At 37.6% G+C, this 18,616-nt stretch overlaps 1 protein-coding gene across 1 annotated transcript in view; it reads left to right on the forward strand.

Moving 5' to 3' along the window:
* Positions 1-4,368: 4,368 nt before the first annotated feature.
* edrf1 (erythroid differentiation regulatory factor 1) overlaps positions 4,369-18,616 on the forward strand; it is a 57,279-nt gene continuing 43,031 nt past the window's right edge. The window contains exons 1-7 of the mRNA XM_028795280.2: positions 4,369-4,489; positions 4,654-4,841; positions 5,592-5,803; positions 7,307-7,373; positions 9,763-9,888; positions 15,057-15,181; positions 18,021-18,180. Coding sequence (XP_028651113.1) covers positions 4,683-4,841; positions 5,592-5,803; positions 7,307-7,373; positions 9,763-9,888; positions 15,057-15,181; positions 18,021-18,180 — 849 coding nt within the window. The 5' untranslated portion in view covers positions 4,369-4,489; positions 4,654-4,682. The remainder of the gene's footprint in view (positions 4,490-4,653; positions 4,842-5,591; positions 5,804-7,306; positions 7,374-9,762; positions 9,889-15,056; positions 15,182-18,020; positions 18,181-18,616) is intronic.

Consider the following 18,616-nt stretch of genomic DNA (forward strand, 5'->3'; position numbering starts at 1 on the left):
GCAATTAGTTTAAGGCATCTGATTGTAATTAACCTGTAACAATATAATGGTCCATGGAATGGCCAAATTATTCCAAATACCATAGGTGTTTTAGCATTGTTACTCTCACTGCACCTTCTTCTTTTTCTTTCAGCTGCCCCCTTTAGGGGTTGCCACAGCAGATCATCTTTTTCCATAATACTCTCACTGTACCACTCGGAGTATTTATATCACTGTTTCTGAGTGTGGAATCACAGCTCTACAGCAGCTGATCAGAAAGAGAATTATTGGTATATAGCATCTAGCACACGCTGCCTCAGCCATGCGCTATTTGAACTGCTCTCATACGGCAAACGCTTCAGAGCCTTTCCTGTAATGACCTTGCGGTTCAGAAACAGTTTCATCCCAAGAACTATAAACACAATCAATCAGTCCATAAAGTGTTCCTTGTAGAACTGTTTGTACTTATAAGTACAATTACCTCACTGTAAACTTGCTATACAGTTTTAATATTGCATAACCTGCGCCACTTTATAAAGCGTGTATTTACATATGATGACAATATCATTTTTAAGATGAAATGCAGCAAAATATGTTTATTACGTTATACAGATAAAATGTTAACATCATTTAAATAATCTATATTTTTAATAATTAGACATGTGAGGACACGGTGTTGCAGCGCTAGCAAGGAACTGGCGCCCCATTCAGGGATTGTTCCTGCTGGGGCTGGCGCGACACTGGAAGGATAGATGGATAGAATAATTAAACATATACCATGAAGATATTTCAATGTTCCTTAAAAGTTTTGAAGAATCTGAGTTCTAAGCTTACAGATGGCTTAACGTCTATTACTGAGCTGATTGTGTGGCGATTGGGTACTTGGAGAAAGAAAAGTAAGGACAGGAATTGGGGGTTAGTACGTTTGAAAGAGACAGTACTGCTGCAATAAATTATTTCATCGAAGGTCATGCACGGTGCTGCAAGCATCTTGCGTGAGGCAGGAACAATCTGGATGGGGCACCAGTTCGTCACTATCACTGCGCCACTGTGCTCCCATGTTTAATACATGCTTTAATTGATATGATATGAATACTGAAATGATATCAAGTATACATCTCAGTATTTAAATTATTCAGATAACTGTAATGTAATGGATTCTGTGTCCTGTCAAAGGAAGAAAAAGCCCATTTAAGGAGAACGTAGTGATTCACACACACAGAGCACATTGAAGAATATATACAAAACAAAGCATTTAATATGCTACTTTAGTTACGATCAGATTTGAGAATCTAGTAAAACAAACGATTTTAAGATGAAGTGTATGATGTTCTACTTTAATGACAAAATAAACTACGTGATTAAAGTGGAAATTTCGAGATTAAAGTTGACATTTCGAGCTTTTGTACCTATTTTTTTCTTTTCTCTGTCCCCTAATAAGCTTTCATATGACAATCAGATGGTGGGCTACAACTTGCCTTTTCACTGCGACTTTGATATCTGACAGCTTCTTTTTTATTTCAGGCACTGTGCGACTTTGTGAACTTGAGCTTTTCAAGTTTCTCCGACACTCTATGTCACTCGATCAACTTCCTTTTGTTGTTTATACCACTGTTTAAACCAACAAATAGTACGTTTTTCCTTGCCTCCACTTGGTATTCGCTGAAATTCTTCTATTTTCCCCCGTGCTTTTGCCATTGCCTTTTCACAGAATGCTGAGCTTAAGGGCTATTTATATTGATTTGCATATTCAAAGAGGCGTAATTCTGGGAGGAGTTGGGAAGTGGCAGCAGGAGCGAGCACGTGCGTTACTTTTCACGCTGACCGGGATTTATGTAGTGGAAGAACGTGGAAGTTGTATTTATGCATCTGGATTTTTTTGTGCGTAGGAACATTTCCACTTTGTCTGTACGCCATGTTTTAGTGGCGTTTTAGTGTCCCAGGTCAGATTCAGTGCCACATTTCTGGAGCAATAAGACGGCAGCACTTACCACTGGACTACCAATGGAGTCATCCAGTTCAGACAAAAAACTGTCTTCCTCAACATAGTGAAATAATTTAAAAGAATTGTCCTTCTCAATGTAGAAAAAAAGTAATTTTAAAAATGCAAACATAGTACATTTATTTTTTATTCCAAAGTAAATAAAGAATTGTGATGGTTTGCCCTTATGTAGTATGCACCTTGCAATAAATTAACTAGTGAAACACCCACTGCCCTAAAATAAAGGTAGTTCATATACTGTATAGGAAGCTGATCTTTTCCATTTATGCAGCACATCCTTTTGTTTTCACCATGTCATTTTCCTAGATAAAGCTTGTTTGTTGGCATGCATTTCACTCTTGCTCCCACTCTTGCATTCTGTATCCTGGATTTTGTCTCGCATGCCTATGAACCTTCGTATCTTAAGCTGCTTCCGTGATTTTCTTGACACTCAGGAGATGTAACCAGTATTTATTTTTTTCGTCCTATTATGGAATTCTTAGTCATTTTCAGTAATCAATAAATACAATTCTTACACTTGATTATGAATTCAACATGTACTGTATGTGCTGTGCCCTGGGGGATTATCAATAGATGGGCTTGTGGAACCATACTTTTATTACAGTTAACTTTTCTGCCTACCAGTAAAGTGGCCACCAAGTTGTTGTGACCTAAATATTTTTGAATTTCCAGAACAAATCAGGTCATAAGCTTTCAATCAGACCAAAGTCAAAGTTCAAGCCCCTGTAGTTTACCAGTAATCACTTGACAGACAGAAAAACCTTAGCATTTTGTATACTGTACAGTCTTGCGCCAACTTACAGCTCCATCTAGTACCAGCCATTTGGCTGTACCTCAGATAGACCATATGTTGCTCTGAATGTGTACAGTTCATTGCAATTGAGGCTCTGTGGGTCTGGTGTGGGTCTGGTATGGGTCACTGGTACGCACACTTGAACTGTCGGTTAAGGGCTAGCATAAAGCCGATCTTCAAATCCTGTCGACTGCATGCCGAGTTCATGTAAGAGAAGGTGGTTCAAGCTGAATGCATGAGAATTACCCACATGGAGCAGCTTTGATCAAAACAGAGCTTAAAGGGCCCTCCAATAGTCAGAAATCATATGCATGTAAGACCTTGTGAAATAATAATAAGCATAATAACAAGATATTTATTACTATTTGCAATGTATTTCTGACTTCTTGTTGGAAAAAATGTGAGAACGATCTGCACAGATCTGAAAAATAAAAGTTGTGCCAGCTGCATAAAATGTGGCTACAAAAAAATACTACCTTTGCAGCTCCACCATCATTCTGTGACTGGAAGCTCTGCTACAAGTAGGCCTATGCAATAAACAAAAATTCGGATGTGAGTGTCAGTAAGCTTTCTGCCCTAGGAATCAAGTTACCAGAACTATTCTATAACCTTTCAGTAATTATTTACCACTCTGATGCTGATCTTTCTGATAATAAAATAGGTCATTACAGTAGCATAATTAATTGCAAATTTATAGTATTTGAGGGTTCCTCTAGAGTGCCTCTTTCTCTTGCACAATTTGCCTCAAAAACTAATCAGCACATCGTCATCTCAGGTCTGGTATTTTTCTGTCCAGCCATTTTAGCTCTAGACTGTCCTCAAGAAACTGCGACACACACACACACACAGACAGACAGACAGACAGACAGACACACACCCATTATCGAGATATCAATGTTTTTGGTATCAGTGGACTCTAAAAAACTGAGATCCGTTGAAAACCGGAGATCAAAATTTTTGATGAATCTAAAGTTTTCGCTCCTCCTCCATTGCAGCTGGTTTTGGCAGTTTGTAGAACATTATTACCCTATTGTTTTCCTATGTCCTTCAGCCATAAGTACAAGTGGCCTCAACTTGGTCAGCCATAAACTGGCACGTGAATGTATATAGATTCGTATTTCATGATGTTACTTTAACTTGTATGTATGTATTTTAATTTATATTTTTTGCCCTTTTGTTACCTATTCATTTCTTTACTTACATCAGCTTAACTAGCTGCCCAAAATTGTCCCACTGTGAAGACACGTGTTTATTCCAATGGACTGGTTCTCCATCCATTATGTGCTCCTGTCTGTTAAACAATTTCAGAATGTATGGATTGATAAATTATTTTTGCATTATTGTATTAAATCCCATGTTTCTTTCTTTTCCGTATGCACGCTTTGCAAGATTGAGAAACAATTGATTCAAACTTTGCATTATGTTTCTTTTCCTCTCTGCTGCATGATTTGATAGCTCTGCCTTGTTTCAACCTACTCCACGCTTTATCTGGCTATTACGCTTAAGGACTTTTATTTTGATAGCTATGCTTTTTTTCGAAGGCAGGAAATGCTTCTCTTGGTTGCTTGCAGTAGCTGTCCCCTGTCACAGAGCACTTCCCGTCCTTAAAGTGGGTTGCCTTTTTGAAAGGGTGCTTGGGGGCGGGTTTTATTGGTTTAGTCCTTAGGAAGCACCGATGCAAGCGAGGGAGAAGTTTCTGGGCTGTCAGTAATGAGGTGAGGGGAGCTGAGGTCTCGAAAATTCCACCTTCTTTCCTGGTTATTTGCCGGGTAACATTATGATCGGGAGGTGGCTGTGCTGTTTCTTTTACGGTTGATCTATTTAAAGCAGAAGTTTGTGGTTTTAATAGGTAGTGAAAATAATTATGTTTCGTTTGAAGGTGCGACAGCGTTATCGCTTGGGGTTTCCATGTGTTTGCCGAAGTTGATCGTCTCGGAGAAACTGTGTTGTGTATGGTACTGTAGCATGATGACGGCCACTGATGGTTCTTTATCCATGCTGCCTTGCTTGGATAATGAAGAGAAAAGCAATGAAGGGAAAACGGACACCAACGAGGATTACAAACAGGTAATTCGTGGGTACCCCGATCACTGGTGATGTTGGGGAGATTGAGGTAAAGAGGAATGTACAGGTAATTATTGTATGTAAGCAAACTGGTTAATTCTGAATAAAAAGTGTTGGATTAGTCACTTTTAATGTTAGTTACAAAATGAATCAGTTCGAAAATGCAATTAAATCCTGTCTAGATTTAGTTCTACAAGTTACAGATGGAGTCAGATATGAAAATGTTTTAAGAGTCGGGGGCTATACAGTAGAAGATGCTGAATATAATTTATGACAAATCAGCTTTCTTAGTTCTTTTAAGTTTTTGTCAGACATTAATAAAAGCATTGAAATGTTAGTGGGTAATAACCAAGCTCGATTTTGTTGACCGTGTGTTTTATGATTCTGATTTCGCTAGCGGTTCCTATTTGGACTGCATGTGACGCCAGTCCATCACAGGGCACATTAACTCTTACCGAAGAAAAAACTGTTTTAATGAACTGCTTAATATTAAAACACTACGATGACAATAGACAAATGTACACCCTATGTCACTGAATTACCATAATTAAAGTGGAATAACTTAAGTAAAACTTAGTAATAAGGGCATTCGCACTAGAGTATGTGTTGAGTTTGAAGTCATTAGTTGTTGTATTTGTATGTAGGGAGTAGCTATGTGAATTTAATTCAGTTGTTTAGATTAATTGAAAGGATAAATGGTGTCTTCCATATTATTGCATTGTTATTGTAAATTTTATGATTCTGCCATCATAGAAAGAATCTACTGCATTTCCTGGAGGATGTGAAGTGAAAAGCAGAGCAGTGGTCAAGTATTCAGCGGCACCTCCACCAGCAGCGTATGCCAGACTTCAAGAGAAGACAGACTTGAAGCTTCCTCCTTCCAATTGGCTTCGAGAAAGCACCCAGCTCGGCCCTGCAGGCATTACTATTCTTGGCTCCAGTGGTAAAAGTAAACCATTTTCAAGGTAGAGAATATATAATATAGTGAAATAATGAGCTTGTGTACTACAATAAAGATTATTAGGGCAACTAAGATTTAGGATGTGAAATCAGTTCTTAAAATGTTTTCTAAATATTGATTTTAGTTGTGTGTAGTATCTTGATTATTTTCTGCTGTACATTTGAGTACAATCACAGTATGTCCATATTTTCTTTCAAATGGAGAAACTGCATTTAAAACAGTTTGGTTTATTATGTATGTGTAATTCTGAGTTAATTGAATACACTAACTATGCAAAACAAAAAACAAGCACATGCCTATTAATTCTTTTAATGTTGCTTTCACAAGGTTAATTTCACTCAGTTCTTCCAGGTGGTTACTACCAGTGGTAAAATGCAGCCATAACTTTGCTATCTGATTTTTGGCTAGCTGTAATGTTAACTTTGAACTTGCAGATATGTACAAAAAAATAAAATGTCATTGGCCAGGCTGTCATTTTGCTGTTATAGTGTATTTGTAATAATGCAACATTTACATGATGTGTTTCCTGTGCATTTTATTTTCACAAATAACTGAACTGAACAGCAAATCAACTGTCGACTAAAACTGCACGTTATCAGTTAAGTGGAATGGCGCAAGATAACATTCTTAAACCCATTTAATCCAATTTGGGGGCAGCATAGAACTGTAACCCATCTTTGCAGTACTGGTTACAAATCGGAAACCATAACTGCAAATTAAGTCTGTCTGTTACACAGCCCTTATACAGTAGCTAATTTCCTGTCACATTGGGCACAAAGCAAGATCCTTGGTAAGGTGCTCAATTTGGTGAAGTGGGGGATTAGATTCCAACTGAAGTAAGCCTCCATTTACATTGATATTTGGGACAAAGAAAGAAAAATATTCCCTTATATCATTACAGGGGTTGTGGAGCAACAGCTAAGACTTATGCCCAAAGGCCCAATGGCCCATAGGGTTCTTTGTAAAATGCCACAACTGACTTAAGTATTTTTTTAAATTTATAAAAAGTGCTTAGCTTATCAGAACACAATTTTGTGTGGCAAATGCATATATTATGTTTGTGAAGAAATAACTGACTTGAAAAATACCAAATTTACCCTTTATGATTATGTCTCAGATGAAGTGTGTTTTTGAGACCTCTGTCAGTTTTCCCAATAGAAAGCCTTATTCACTTTAATAAAATATACTTAAAAGCTCAGTCAGGTGGTGTCTATTTTTCTTAACTATATAAAGAGGAGTATGATGATTACTTGTTATATTGAGCAATTCCAACATTGCATATACACAATTACTATGTTTAAAGAATAGTGAACAAAGAAAGAATTGTTTTAATCTCAAATAATTATATATTGCTTATCACTGTTAGTAACTGATTTTTTTTTGCTCCATTAATCATATATTTTTATCTAAATCAAAGTTATTGCATAAATAAATGTATTCTGTAAAATTATATGTGAGGTGTACAGTTTAATAAAGTTTGCTTTTCCTTCATATTTCTGTTTTACAGCTTTGGAATGGCATATGACTTTATTGATTCAGTTGGAAATGAGGTGGATGTTGTTTCTGATTCAGAGGTTTGTGCAGTTTCATTATATACTTTTGTGTTTTCAAAAATTTCGTTAGAGAAAATATTTCAACTTTAATTGGAATACATTTGACAGGAACAGGTGTTCAGCTGAACACAAATGTATCCACAATTTAATTGAGATGAGATCTTGTAACTTGTCCTATGTGGGGAAAATACAGTGTTTCCATACAAAATCTGATATAGCAGATCTTTCTGCTTCCTTTTAGAATGTTTTTTTGTGACGTCCCAAAATCCACGCAACTCTGAGGGAACACTTGTTAGCGAGTTGTTGGCCAGCAAATGAATGTGTTAAAATCCTCGTTGACCGATCGTTAGTTGGCTTTAAGATTACTTATTTTCTGTAGCCTAAATGGTGAGTTTAGTGGGTAACTTTTGTCAAATGTAATTTTGTGCTTAGTTTCATAATGGCGTTTCACATTCCCACTTTAACCACTGCCATCGTCTCACAGCAGTTTCGAGCTTCCTATGGGAAGTATGAACATAAACACCTCGGTCCATTCTGGATTAAAAGCCCGGATTTCAGTAACAAGTTTCCACCGTTTAGCAAAAACCATGGCACATTGACTCACAATTTTGCTGCTTTTCTCTCTCTTGTCTTCTCACTCCTTTATGTTTTTCTCTCCCTGTCACTGCCACTGCCACAAGAGTGCCAGCTGTTTTCACGCAAAATGCAGGTTTTCCGCACCTCTATTTAATGAAGGCCCACCCTACTCTGTCTGTGATTAGCTGACATTCTTGCCTTCACTTTGACCAATCTCTGTCTTCATGCTTAAAACCAACCAACTTGAACCCATGAAGGCAACAAGTACTGGCCAATCAGAGACACGTAGGAGGTCCCTTTCACTGAGTAGTGGTGCAGAAACACTGTCAGAAAAGAGTCGCCGGTAAAAATGTAATCTCCGCCAACACTAAACTCAATGATATGTCACTATTAGTGACCTGTGCTCTATTATGTAATTGCATATAACTATGTAACTCCAGTTTGTAATACTTTACGTTAAAGTTAATGTGCAACATATCTGTCAATAGTTTGTCACTCTGACTTGATGGTAATCTGATAATCCATACAATTTAAATGGAAGTAGTTATCCCACAACATGCCCTAGGTAAATTATTGATATCCTTTTATTATTATACATTGTCTTCCAAGTAGCAGAACAATTGGTTAGTTACATTTATGCCAAAATCATTAATTTTTTAGGTTAATAATTATTTTCTAAGATGCCATAATTTCATACTTCAATTGCTTTATTAAACTTAATATATTAGTAAAGCAGGATCTTTTCCATCTACACCCAAGTTGACAGTTTAGTAACTCACCTGTTTTTGACAATTGGTTACTTAAGCATCTTGGCTTATAGTTACCAGCTATCCAGGAGTGACAAGTGAAGTGCCATATTTTAGTTGTTACGATGGAGGTGTTTGAGTTAGAGCATAGGAGATTATGACTGTGGCCTGCTACAGGAGAATTGTGCTGCTGAAGCACAGGTACATTTTTTTGTTGCATGCACTTTTCATTTAAATAGTTTTTTTTAAAGAATTTTGTTTTGTAGAATAATTGCATATTTATGTTCCCATCCTCACTCCACATGGTTTACTTCAGCCATTTTGACAGATTAAATTGCAGTCATGTTGCTGAATGCAGTAGATGAACAGGTAAAAGAACTTTCACAAAGATCAGTCTGCATCTTGCACATGTCACTGTTTAACTCACTAGTACTTGAAGACTGTAAGCCCCATAAACACATATAGTGAGCTGTATCTGTCTGAAAGATGAAATTATGGCTTAGCTTTATGATTAAAAATGTCTTTGAAGAAGCAGGACTTTGTGGTGACTATGTACAGTATATGATTATATTTTTAGAAGAGACCGCTTAAAATGCAGCCTCCAAAGAAGCAAGCCTATAATAGTGTACAGTATTGTACTGCATTATTGTACAGATCTCTGTGGAAATATCAGTGTTCACTTGAACTTTTTCTTTATTTAAACATAGTATACGTGTTGCTTGGTGAGAAAGGAGCAGTTGGTATTCAAGAAGGAATATATACAAAATAAGGCCACAGGTTGACTCTGACAACCTCTAAATCCCTTTGCTATGAAATGCCCCTTAAAATAGGTTTGAAACATGAAAATTACAAGGAGATGATTTTTTCCCCCCACCATTTTACTAATTGATTTCAGTCCTGATTATTAATTTTTTAATTTTGCAAGTGTTAAAAAAAATTTTGTTCTTGCATAAAATTAATTTATAAAGTTAGGAGTTGACAGGACTTCATAATATTATTCTCTTTGTGATTAGAATGTCATTCTGTAATGATTAACTGAGACTGTATGTCAGTAAAACTGTTTTTTTTTTTTCTCCTTTATAAAACAGAACATTAAGAAACTTCTAAAGATCCCTTACAGCAAATCACATGTAAGCATGGCTGTTCATCGTGTTGGGCGAACGCTGTTATTGGATGAGCTGGATATTCAGGAGCTTTTCATGAGGTCTTCACAGGTAAATAGGTTATACTCTGTGCTTCATATAATTAGTTGTATTTAGAATTTAGAGTTCTGAGAATGCGCTGTGACAGATTGAGGTCGCTTTCGTCCTCTTGAACCCTCGGACAATACGCCAAACACCAGGTAAAAGTCCAAATATTATTTTTATTCGAACTATAACGTGCACAAAGCACCCTCCTCTCCACAATACTCATAAATTACTCAATACACTAACCAATACAATAATCAATCCTCCACACCCCCAGACACTTCGCCACCCTTCCTCCCAGCTCAGCTCAGTGTACTGGTTTCCCAGAGTCCTTTATATAGTCCATGACCCAGAAGCGTTTCTCTCTTTTGTCCATGTGATCATGAGCACTTCTGGGTTGGATAAAAAGCTCCTTTCTTCAACCCAGAAGCACGTCGTTTCTTCTTGTCATATGATCCTGACGCACTTCCGGGTTATAGGGCACGTAAGAGTCCGACAGCCCCCTTACAGCGACTCCTGGTGGTCCCCATGGTACCCAGCAGGGCTGTGCATATAAACTACAAAGTCCATGAGGCCCTGCTGGAATTCGGGGAACGTCCATGTTGTCGTGAGAGCTCCACCTGGCGGCCTGGGGGTGAGGACCGGAATATTTAGCCGGCCACCCACCACAGTGCATAATCAAAATGTGCAGTGACTGGGATGGCAATTAAATTTTTAGAGCTGCAAAACAGTAGTACTATCCTCTACATGGCCCTATAAGTGAATAAACTAAATTTTTTGCAGTCAGAAATAATGGAGCGAGGTAATAAATCTTTAGGAGGTTTGAGGAGAATATTTGTTTCAAGTTTATTGTTGCAAGCATATACTTTTTCATATGAAAAAGTTTGGGAACCCCTCTTAATTCTTTGGATTTTTGGCTGAGCTTTCAAAGCAGCAACTTCCTTTTAATAGATGACATGCCTTATGGAAACAGTAGTATTTCAGCAGTGACATTAAGATTATTGTTTTAACAGAAAATATGCAATATGCATCATAACAAAATTAGACAGGTACATAAACTTGGGCACCCCAACAGAGATATTACATCAATACTTAGTTGAACCTCCTTTTGCAAATATAACAGCCTCTAGATGTCTCCTATAGCCTTTGATGAGTGTCTGGATTCTGGATAGAGGTATTTTTGACTATTCTTCCATACAAAATCTCTCCAGTTTAGTTAAATTTGATGGCTGCTGTACATAGACAGCCTGCTTCAAATCATTCCATAGATTTTCGATGATATTCAAGTAGGGGGACTGTGACGGCCATTCCAGAACATTGTAATTCTCCCTCTGCCTTTGTAGATTTCTAACTGTGTTTTGGGTCATTGTCTTGTTGGAATGTCCAACCCCTGCATAACTTCAACTTTGTGACTGATGCATGAACATTATCCTGAAGAATTTGTTGATATTGGGTTGAATTCATCTGACCCTCAACTTTAACAAGGGCCCCAGTCCCTGAACTAGCCACACAGCCCCATGGCATGATGGAACCTCCACCAAATTTGACAGTAGGTAGCAGGTGTTTTTCTTAGAATGCGGTGTTCTTCTTCCGCCATGCAAAGCGCTTTTTGTTATGACCATATAACTCAACTTTTGTCTCATCAGTCCAAAGCACTTCGTTGCAAAATGGATCTCGCTTGTCTAAATGAGCATTTGCATACAACAAGCAACTCTGTTTGTGGCGTGAGTGCAGAAAGGGCTTCTTTGTCATCACCCTGCCATACAGATGTTCTTTGTACAAATTGCGCTGAATTGTAGAACGATGTACAGATACACCATCTGCATTAAGATGTTCTTGTAGGTCTTTGGAGGTAATCTACGGGTTGTCTGTAACCATTCTCACAATCTTGCAAATATGCCACTCCTGTGTTTTTCTTAGCCGGCCAGACCTGGGTTTAACAGCAACTGTGCCTGTGGCCTTCCATTTCCTGATTACATTCCTTACAGTTGAAACTGACAGTTTAAACCTCTGAGATAGCTTTTTGTAGCCTTCCCCTAAACCATGATACAGTGGAACCTCGGTTCACGACCATAATTCGTTCCAAACCTCTGGTCGTAAACCGATTTGGTCGTGAACTGAAGCAATTTCCCCCATGGGATTGTATGTAAATACAATTAATCCATTCCAGACTGCACGAACTGTATGTAAATATATTTTTTTTAAAGATTTTTAAGCACAAATATAGTTAATTACACCATAGAATGCACAGTGTAATAGTAAACTAATGTAAAAACATTGAATAACACTGACACAAACACCCAGGCTCCCTGCTCAGCTGCAGTGCAGGCTTGCTCTCTCTCAGCTGCACGCTCTCTCTCTCTCTCTCTCTCTCTCTCTCAGCAGCACGCGAGCCCCCCCTCTCTCTCTGTAACATTGCAGCAGTTCGCGCTATAGCCTTACAATCCAATTGCTGTATGAACACTTTTTTTTAAATGAATTTTAAGCACAGGGAAAAAAAAGGAACATTTGAACTTTATTTAAAAGCCAACCAAGACAGTAACATTGCAGGAGTTCACACTAATAGCATTACAACCCGATCGCTGTAAACTCTCTTTTTAAATGAGTTTTAAGCACAGGGGGGAAAAGGAACATTTGAAAAAAGAGAAAAGTAACATTGCAACACTTTCTTCTCACCACTCTTCACTTGCTTAGAAGCCATGGTTAACTGCAAAAGCACACGAAATACAAAGAACTAAACAGGTAACGCACGCACCTCTGACTGAGAACAATGAACAGGGAGAGGCTGAACACATGCTTAAATACAGTAATCGGCACGTACGAACTGGAAGGGAAATGAAATAGGGCACAAAGAGTTCACAGCGAAAGCACGCACACATGCAAGTGCAAGCACGCACGTCTGACCGAGAACAATGCAACAGGTGCGGAAATCATCGGCGCGCACAAACCAAAAGGGAAACTGGCTTGTTCGTATGCCGAGTGTGTGGCCGTGAACCAAGGCAAAAGTTTGGCGAACTTTTTGGTCGTAAACCGAGTTGTATGTGTACGGAGACGTTCGTGAACCGAGGTTCCACTGTACTGAACAATCTTTGTTTTCAGATATTTTGAGAGTTGCTTTGAGGATCTCATGCTGTCACTCTTCAGAGGAGAGTCAAAGGGAAGCACAACTTGCAATTGACCACCTTAAATACCTTTTCTCATGATTGGACACACCTGCCTATGACGTTCAAGGCTTAACGGGCTAATCCAACCAATTTGGTGTTGCAAGTAATCAGTATTGGGGCGGCACGGTGGTGCAGTGGGTAGCGCTGCTGCCTCGCAGTTGGGAGATCTGGGGACCTGGGTTCGCTTCCCGGGTCCTCCCTGCGTGGAGTTTGCATGTTCTCCCCGTGTCTGTGTGGGTTTCCTCCGGGCGCTCCGGTTTCCTCCCACATTCCAAAGACATGCAGGTTAGGTGGATTGGCGATTCTAACTTGGCCCTAGTGTGTGCTTGGTGTGTGGGTGTGTTTGTGTGTGTCCTGCGGTGGGTTGGCACCCTGCCCGGGATTGTTTCCTGCCTTGTGCCCTGTGTTGGCTGGGATTGGCTCCAGCAGACCCCCGTGACCCTGTGTTCGGATTCAGCGGGTTGGAAAATGGATGGATGGATGGAAGTAATCAGTATTGAACGGATACATGCATTCAAATCAGCAAAATTACAAGGGTACCCAAATTTTTGCACAACCAGTTTTTCACATTTGACTTAATTTCATACAACTAAATACTGCTTCACTAAAAATCTTTGTTCGCAAAACACCCCAGTACTCAGATGTTCCTAGGAAATGAAAGACATACCACTGTTATCTTTTTTTGTTGAAAGTAGAGTAAATTATTATGCTGGCTGAGAGGGGTTCCCAAACTTGTTGATATGACTGTACAGGAGTGAGTAGAAATTGCCTTCACCAAGTGCTACCACAATATGCTGTGTTACTACTGAAAGTTAAAACACATTTAACATGTTTGTGGTGGTTATAAATTTTGCTTAATGGTTTGATGGGCCATAATCTGTAATAAACAAAATACACACTAAATTGGAAAGTCCTGCTTTGAAAATTATTTATCTGTTTTAGTCCTGATGCATTTAATATTTGATAGCTGTCATAGTTATAGCAATTACCCCAGCTATATATTTTCAGTGGGACTTAAGTCAGCATTTTTAGTTGGCTGCTCAATTAACTTTTTTAGCCGTTCAAAAATAACTTTGGCTTCTGTTCAAGGTCAGTTTTGTTAACATGGGAATTTCTCTCCTACTGTCTGATCTTTTGCAATGTTTTCTTTCAGCCATTTTATTCTCAGTTTTGGAAAACTTTTAAGTCAATGCCAATTTTATGGTAGTGTCTTTAAGTAATTTTCTGGGTATTAAATGTGTTCTTGATTTTTATTAGTACCTTTTGAAATCCTTTTCGTATTCTCTACCTGACTTGTGTTTGTCCACCTCTGTTCCTTTTTTCTTTATATTATTTTGTTTGTAGTAACCAACAGGGTGGTCACACACAAATAGGTATTTTTAACCTTATAAAAATGGGAATTTGACTTCAAATGGTTAAGTGCACATCGATGGATTCCTATAAACTGAGTGTTCATATTCTGGTTTCATTAGATTGAGAATATGGTTTGTAATCTATGCAAATGGTAAGTTTTAAAACTATTGAAATGTGCACTGTCTTTTGCTAGCCATACCCAAAAAAATCCTATTTGAATGTATTTTAACTTATGGAGATGAAAGGGGCCCTACCCATTGTTTTGAGATTTCTAATGTGTCTGTTGTTTTATTGATCAAAAAAGAAAATATATGTTTATATAGTCCTTTTGCTTTTTTGGTGTATTGTCAATTCATCATCAGTTTGTCTGCCTGTTTATCCACTATCAAAGTCATTGAGTGAAAGACAGAAACCCTAGATGCTAGGTATTTGTGTAAGTGCAAACCTACACTATCCCATACTGCAACAAATTAGAGTCACCTAATGTGAGCTGAACATAGAGGAAAAATTGCAGCACCTAAAGAAAATATAGGGAGAATGTTCCATAAAATGCCAAGAGTGGGATTTGAACCATATTTTCTGGAGCCCTGAGGAAGCTGAACACACTATACTGCTATTAATTGATATTTATAGTGATTACATTAAGAAATTCCAAATGTATTAAATTATGTCTTTTAGACAGGTGACTGGATATGGTTAAAAGAATTTTATCAGCGACTGATTGATGAAAAATGGCAAAGAAAAAAGAAAAGCAAGGAGCACTGGTACCAGAAGGCTATCCTTTCAAAGTTTCTTTACTACAGGTTAGTTATTTAATGTAATGCTGTTAATATATAAAAATCCATAAAGTGCCTATGTATTTTCTTATTAGGAGCTTTTATTGGTTATGTTGTCACATTTTTACTTTTTTCCCTCCACTTGTTTTTTGTTTGTGCTGCATCTTACTGTGTAAGTTACTAAATGACTTGTGCCTATTTGCATTATGTGCATTGTAGCTATAAGTTATGATGTTTAATTTTTAAATTTTTATTTTGACATATGCATTTAGATTTTTGTATTGTTTGTTTGTCCATTTTTGCAGTGTTCATGCCAATCTCACCCTGCATGTCTTTTCTATCATCCACTGTGCTGCTGGTTATAAATAGTGGATAATATTTTCCAGAATGAGAAAAGATAATTCTATACTAGAGGTGTGGCAGCTTCTTAAGGAGACTCCAGAACAAATAAATCCATTAAATACACTCTCAAAATGGTGCACTACTCAGTGGTGTTTATATTACTTATTGGTAGTTTATTCCTTTACATCTATCCATCCATTTTCCAACCTGCTGAATCTGAACACAGGGTCACGGGGGTCTGCTGGAGCCAATCCCAGCCAACACAGGGCACAAGGCAGGAACCAATCCCGGGCAGGGTGCCAACCCACCGCAGGACACACACAAACACACCAAGAACACACTAGGGCCAACGTAGAATCGCCAATCCACCTAACCTGCATGTCTTTGGACAGTGGGAGGAAACCGGAGCACCCGGAGGAAACCCACGCAGACATGGGGAGAACATGCAAGGAGGACCCGGGAAGCGAACCCGGGTCTGCTAACTGCGAGGCAGCAGCGCTACCACTGCGCCACCGTGCCGCCCCTATTCCATTACACATTAATGCAAATATATGCTGGAATAAAAACCTGCAAAAGGTTTTGATGTGAGCAAGCCATTCAGAGTAACAACCCAGTAATCCTAGTTTTTTTAATGTTTTGTCAAATGTGCTAATGTTGAGGCACTATAGCTTTGTGTTTACAAGGGTGAAAAAAAATAGTAAAATACAGTATTTCTATTAATGCTATCATTGTTTTTCCTACAAAATAAAGCACCTTGCCATTTATTTTTCAATTAAGATAAATTCTTGTGAAGTAATTATAGACATCTTTCATTTAGAATATTTAGATGTCATCATAGATCAGTTAAGAGGATTTTGAGAATTGTGACACTGGAAACTGGATGAAACTGGTGACAGAGAATATGTGGAATTGACAAACAATACATAAATTGCACAGATGGAAAAACAAGATCATAGTATTTTGTCTTTCAAAGATTCAAATGACTATTACTTAGTAATTTGTTATATAGAGACCAAATTTTGCATGTAATATAGATTTATATATGTTCACATTAATTTCTGTAGCTTGCGTTGATAATGTAAAATGCTGATCATGCTCCTTTGCACAAAGCTTTATTCTTTGAAGTGGGAATCCAATTTGCATAAATAGGCTCATAAATAGGCTCAGCTAGTAATCTGTTGGAAAGGACATATTGGCAATTGTCTAGTCTATCACACTTCTGCAGAGACTGAAGAACTTGAGAGGTTGCATGTATGGTGGAAGGAAATCAAACTGAAACAGAGCAATGCTAATGGCATGTGTGCCTAGGTTCACACAAAGGTGGTGGCTGTGGCAAAATTTGCTTTGGTTTTCTTTTCTTTTAACTACCCATTATAACACCATTGGAAAATTGTATGTTAAATTATTTAATAACACAAAAATAATTAAAAAGACTCTGTTTAGTCCATGAGGAGCAACTCAAAATCTTCATTGTCTGGCTTTTCTTTATCAATACTTTCACCATCTAGTTGGTTTTGATAAAGCAATCTTAAACACTACTTAAGTAATATAAGCCATCTTTGACTATTTCTTACCCTTATATTTATTTAATGGAGAAGTTACATAGGAGTGATAAGGTATTTTAGAAATTTATATTGGTCAGTAACTTTATGTATTTGGTATCATGCAAATATATACTAAGTGACCTCTTTTTAGGTGCACTGTCAAAGACTAAGTGTCACCCACTTGTTCCTGAATTATTTGAGGCGTGGATTCAATAAAGCTCTACAGATATTCTTGAGGATTTTAGTTCATGCAGGCTTTCCAAAAACATGTAATTACTAAACATTTTTCAGACAAACATTTATGCTTAAGCTTTTAGGTTCTCCTCATCCCAAAAAGGTATACTCTGGCCATAGAAGGTACACATGTTGAGAAACTGTGCTTAGCTATATTGTGAAATTAAAATGATGATCAATTAGTATTAAAAAGTGTGTGGTTTATCAAGATGACATTCCCAACATCTTTAGACCACAACCACCATGACCATAAGCTATGATGCAGCTATGAATTCAAGCAGTTTATGCCACATTCTGAACCCTTTATCACATTTATGTTGTACCAATATTCAATTCTCTCACTTTTGGAATTGACTATCTGTTGACAACAGTTCTATCACAGACACTTAAATTGCATGTGTATTGCTCATTATAATGTTTGGTTAAACAACAACTAAATCTCTTGTCCATTTTTCTATATTATACATATTGAGTTGCAGCCAAATGATTGGCCATTGGTAGAAGAGGCTATTTGCGTAAATGAGCAGATGCAGCTAATAAATTGACCACTGACTGTATATATGACTGTATATATGTTGTTTTTTTTGATAATCTGAAAGCCAAAAAATGACTTAATATGAAACCGTAGAAGAATCATTTAATATGAGCATATCTTTTTACAGAGCCTAAAAGGAAAATTGAATTAGTGTTGAAATCTTGATTGTGTAGTTGGAATGTTTGATCTGTGTTTTCATTTGTTCCCGTAGTATTAATGGAGATGGAAATGCAGAACCAATGTCTACCACCTCGGATGAATCTTCACAACCTGATGATGAGGACCCAGAATGTGATGAAATTGGACCTTCATGGCCTGCACCCTTTGGAAGTTCAGCACCCATTTCTGAAGATAACGATTCCTTGAAACGAGTACAAAATCAAACTTTCTTTTTTTTTTATAGTTGGGACCGTTTTTCAATGGTTTTATGTTGTGATGTGTTTCTTTCTTTCTCATCCCTTTATTTGAGGTTCAGGGCCAGACTGCGTGAGACATAGCATAGCTTGCTAGATCAGAGCATGTGGATACCCAGTTTCTCCATAACAATAAATATATAAACATAGTCTAGCAAATACATTTTAGTTGTTGCAAACTAGACATAACATATACAATATGAAACAAGTAACGCCACTGGGAACACAGCATAAAATGTTTGTATCTTAAACTGCCCTCTTCATTATTTTCAGCATTATATTGTAGAAATTTGACACAAGTTAATACTTTGGGTTTGTCAAATTTGCTTTATTAGGATTTGGATTTTCTGTTGAAAATAAGGATATGGTTATATAGACAAGTTTTAAAATTTTG

Source organism: Erpetoichthys calabaricus, chromosome 2 (genome assembly GCF_900747795.2).
Source record: "Erpetoichthys calabaricus chromosome 2, fErpCal1.3, whole genome shotgun sequence".
Taxonomy (NCBI): domain Eukaryota; kingdom Metazoa; phylum Chordata; class Cladistia; order Polypteriformes; family Polypteridae; genus Erpetoichthys; species Erpetoichthys calabaricus.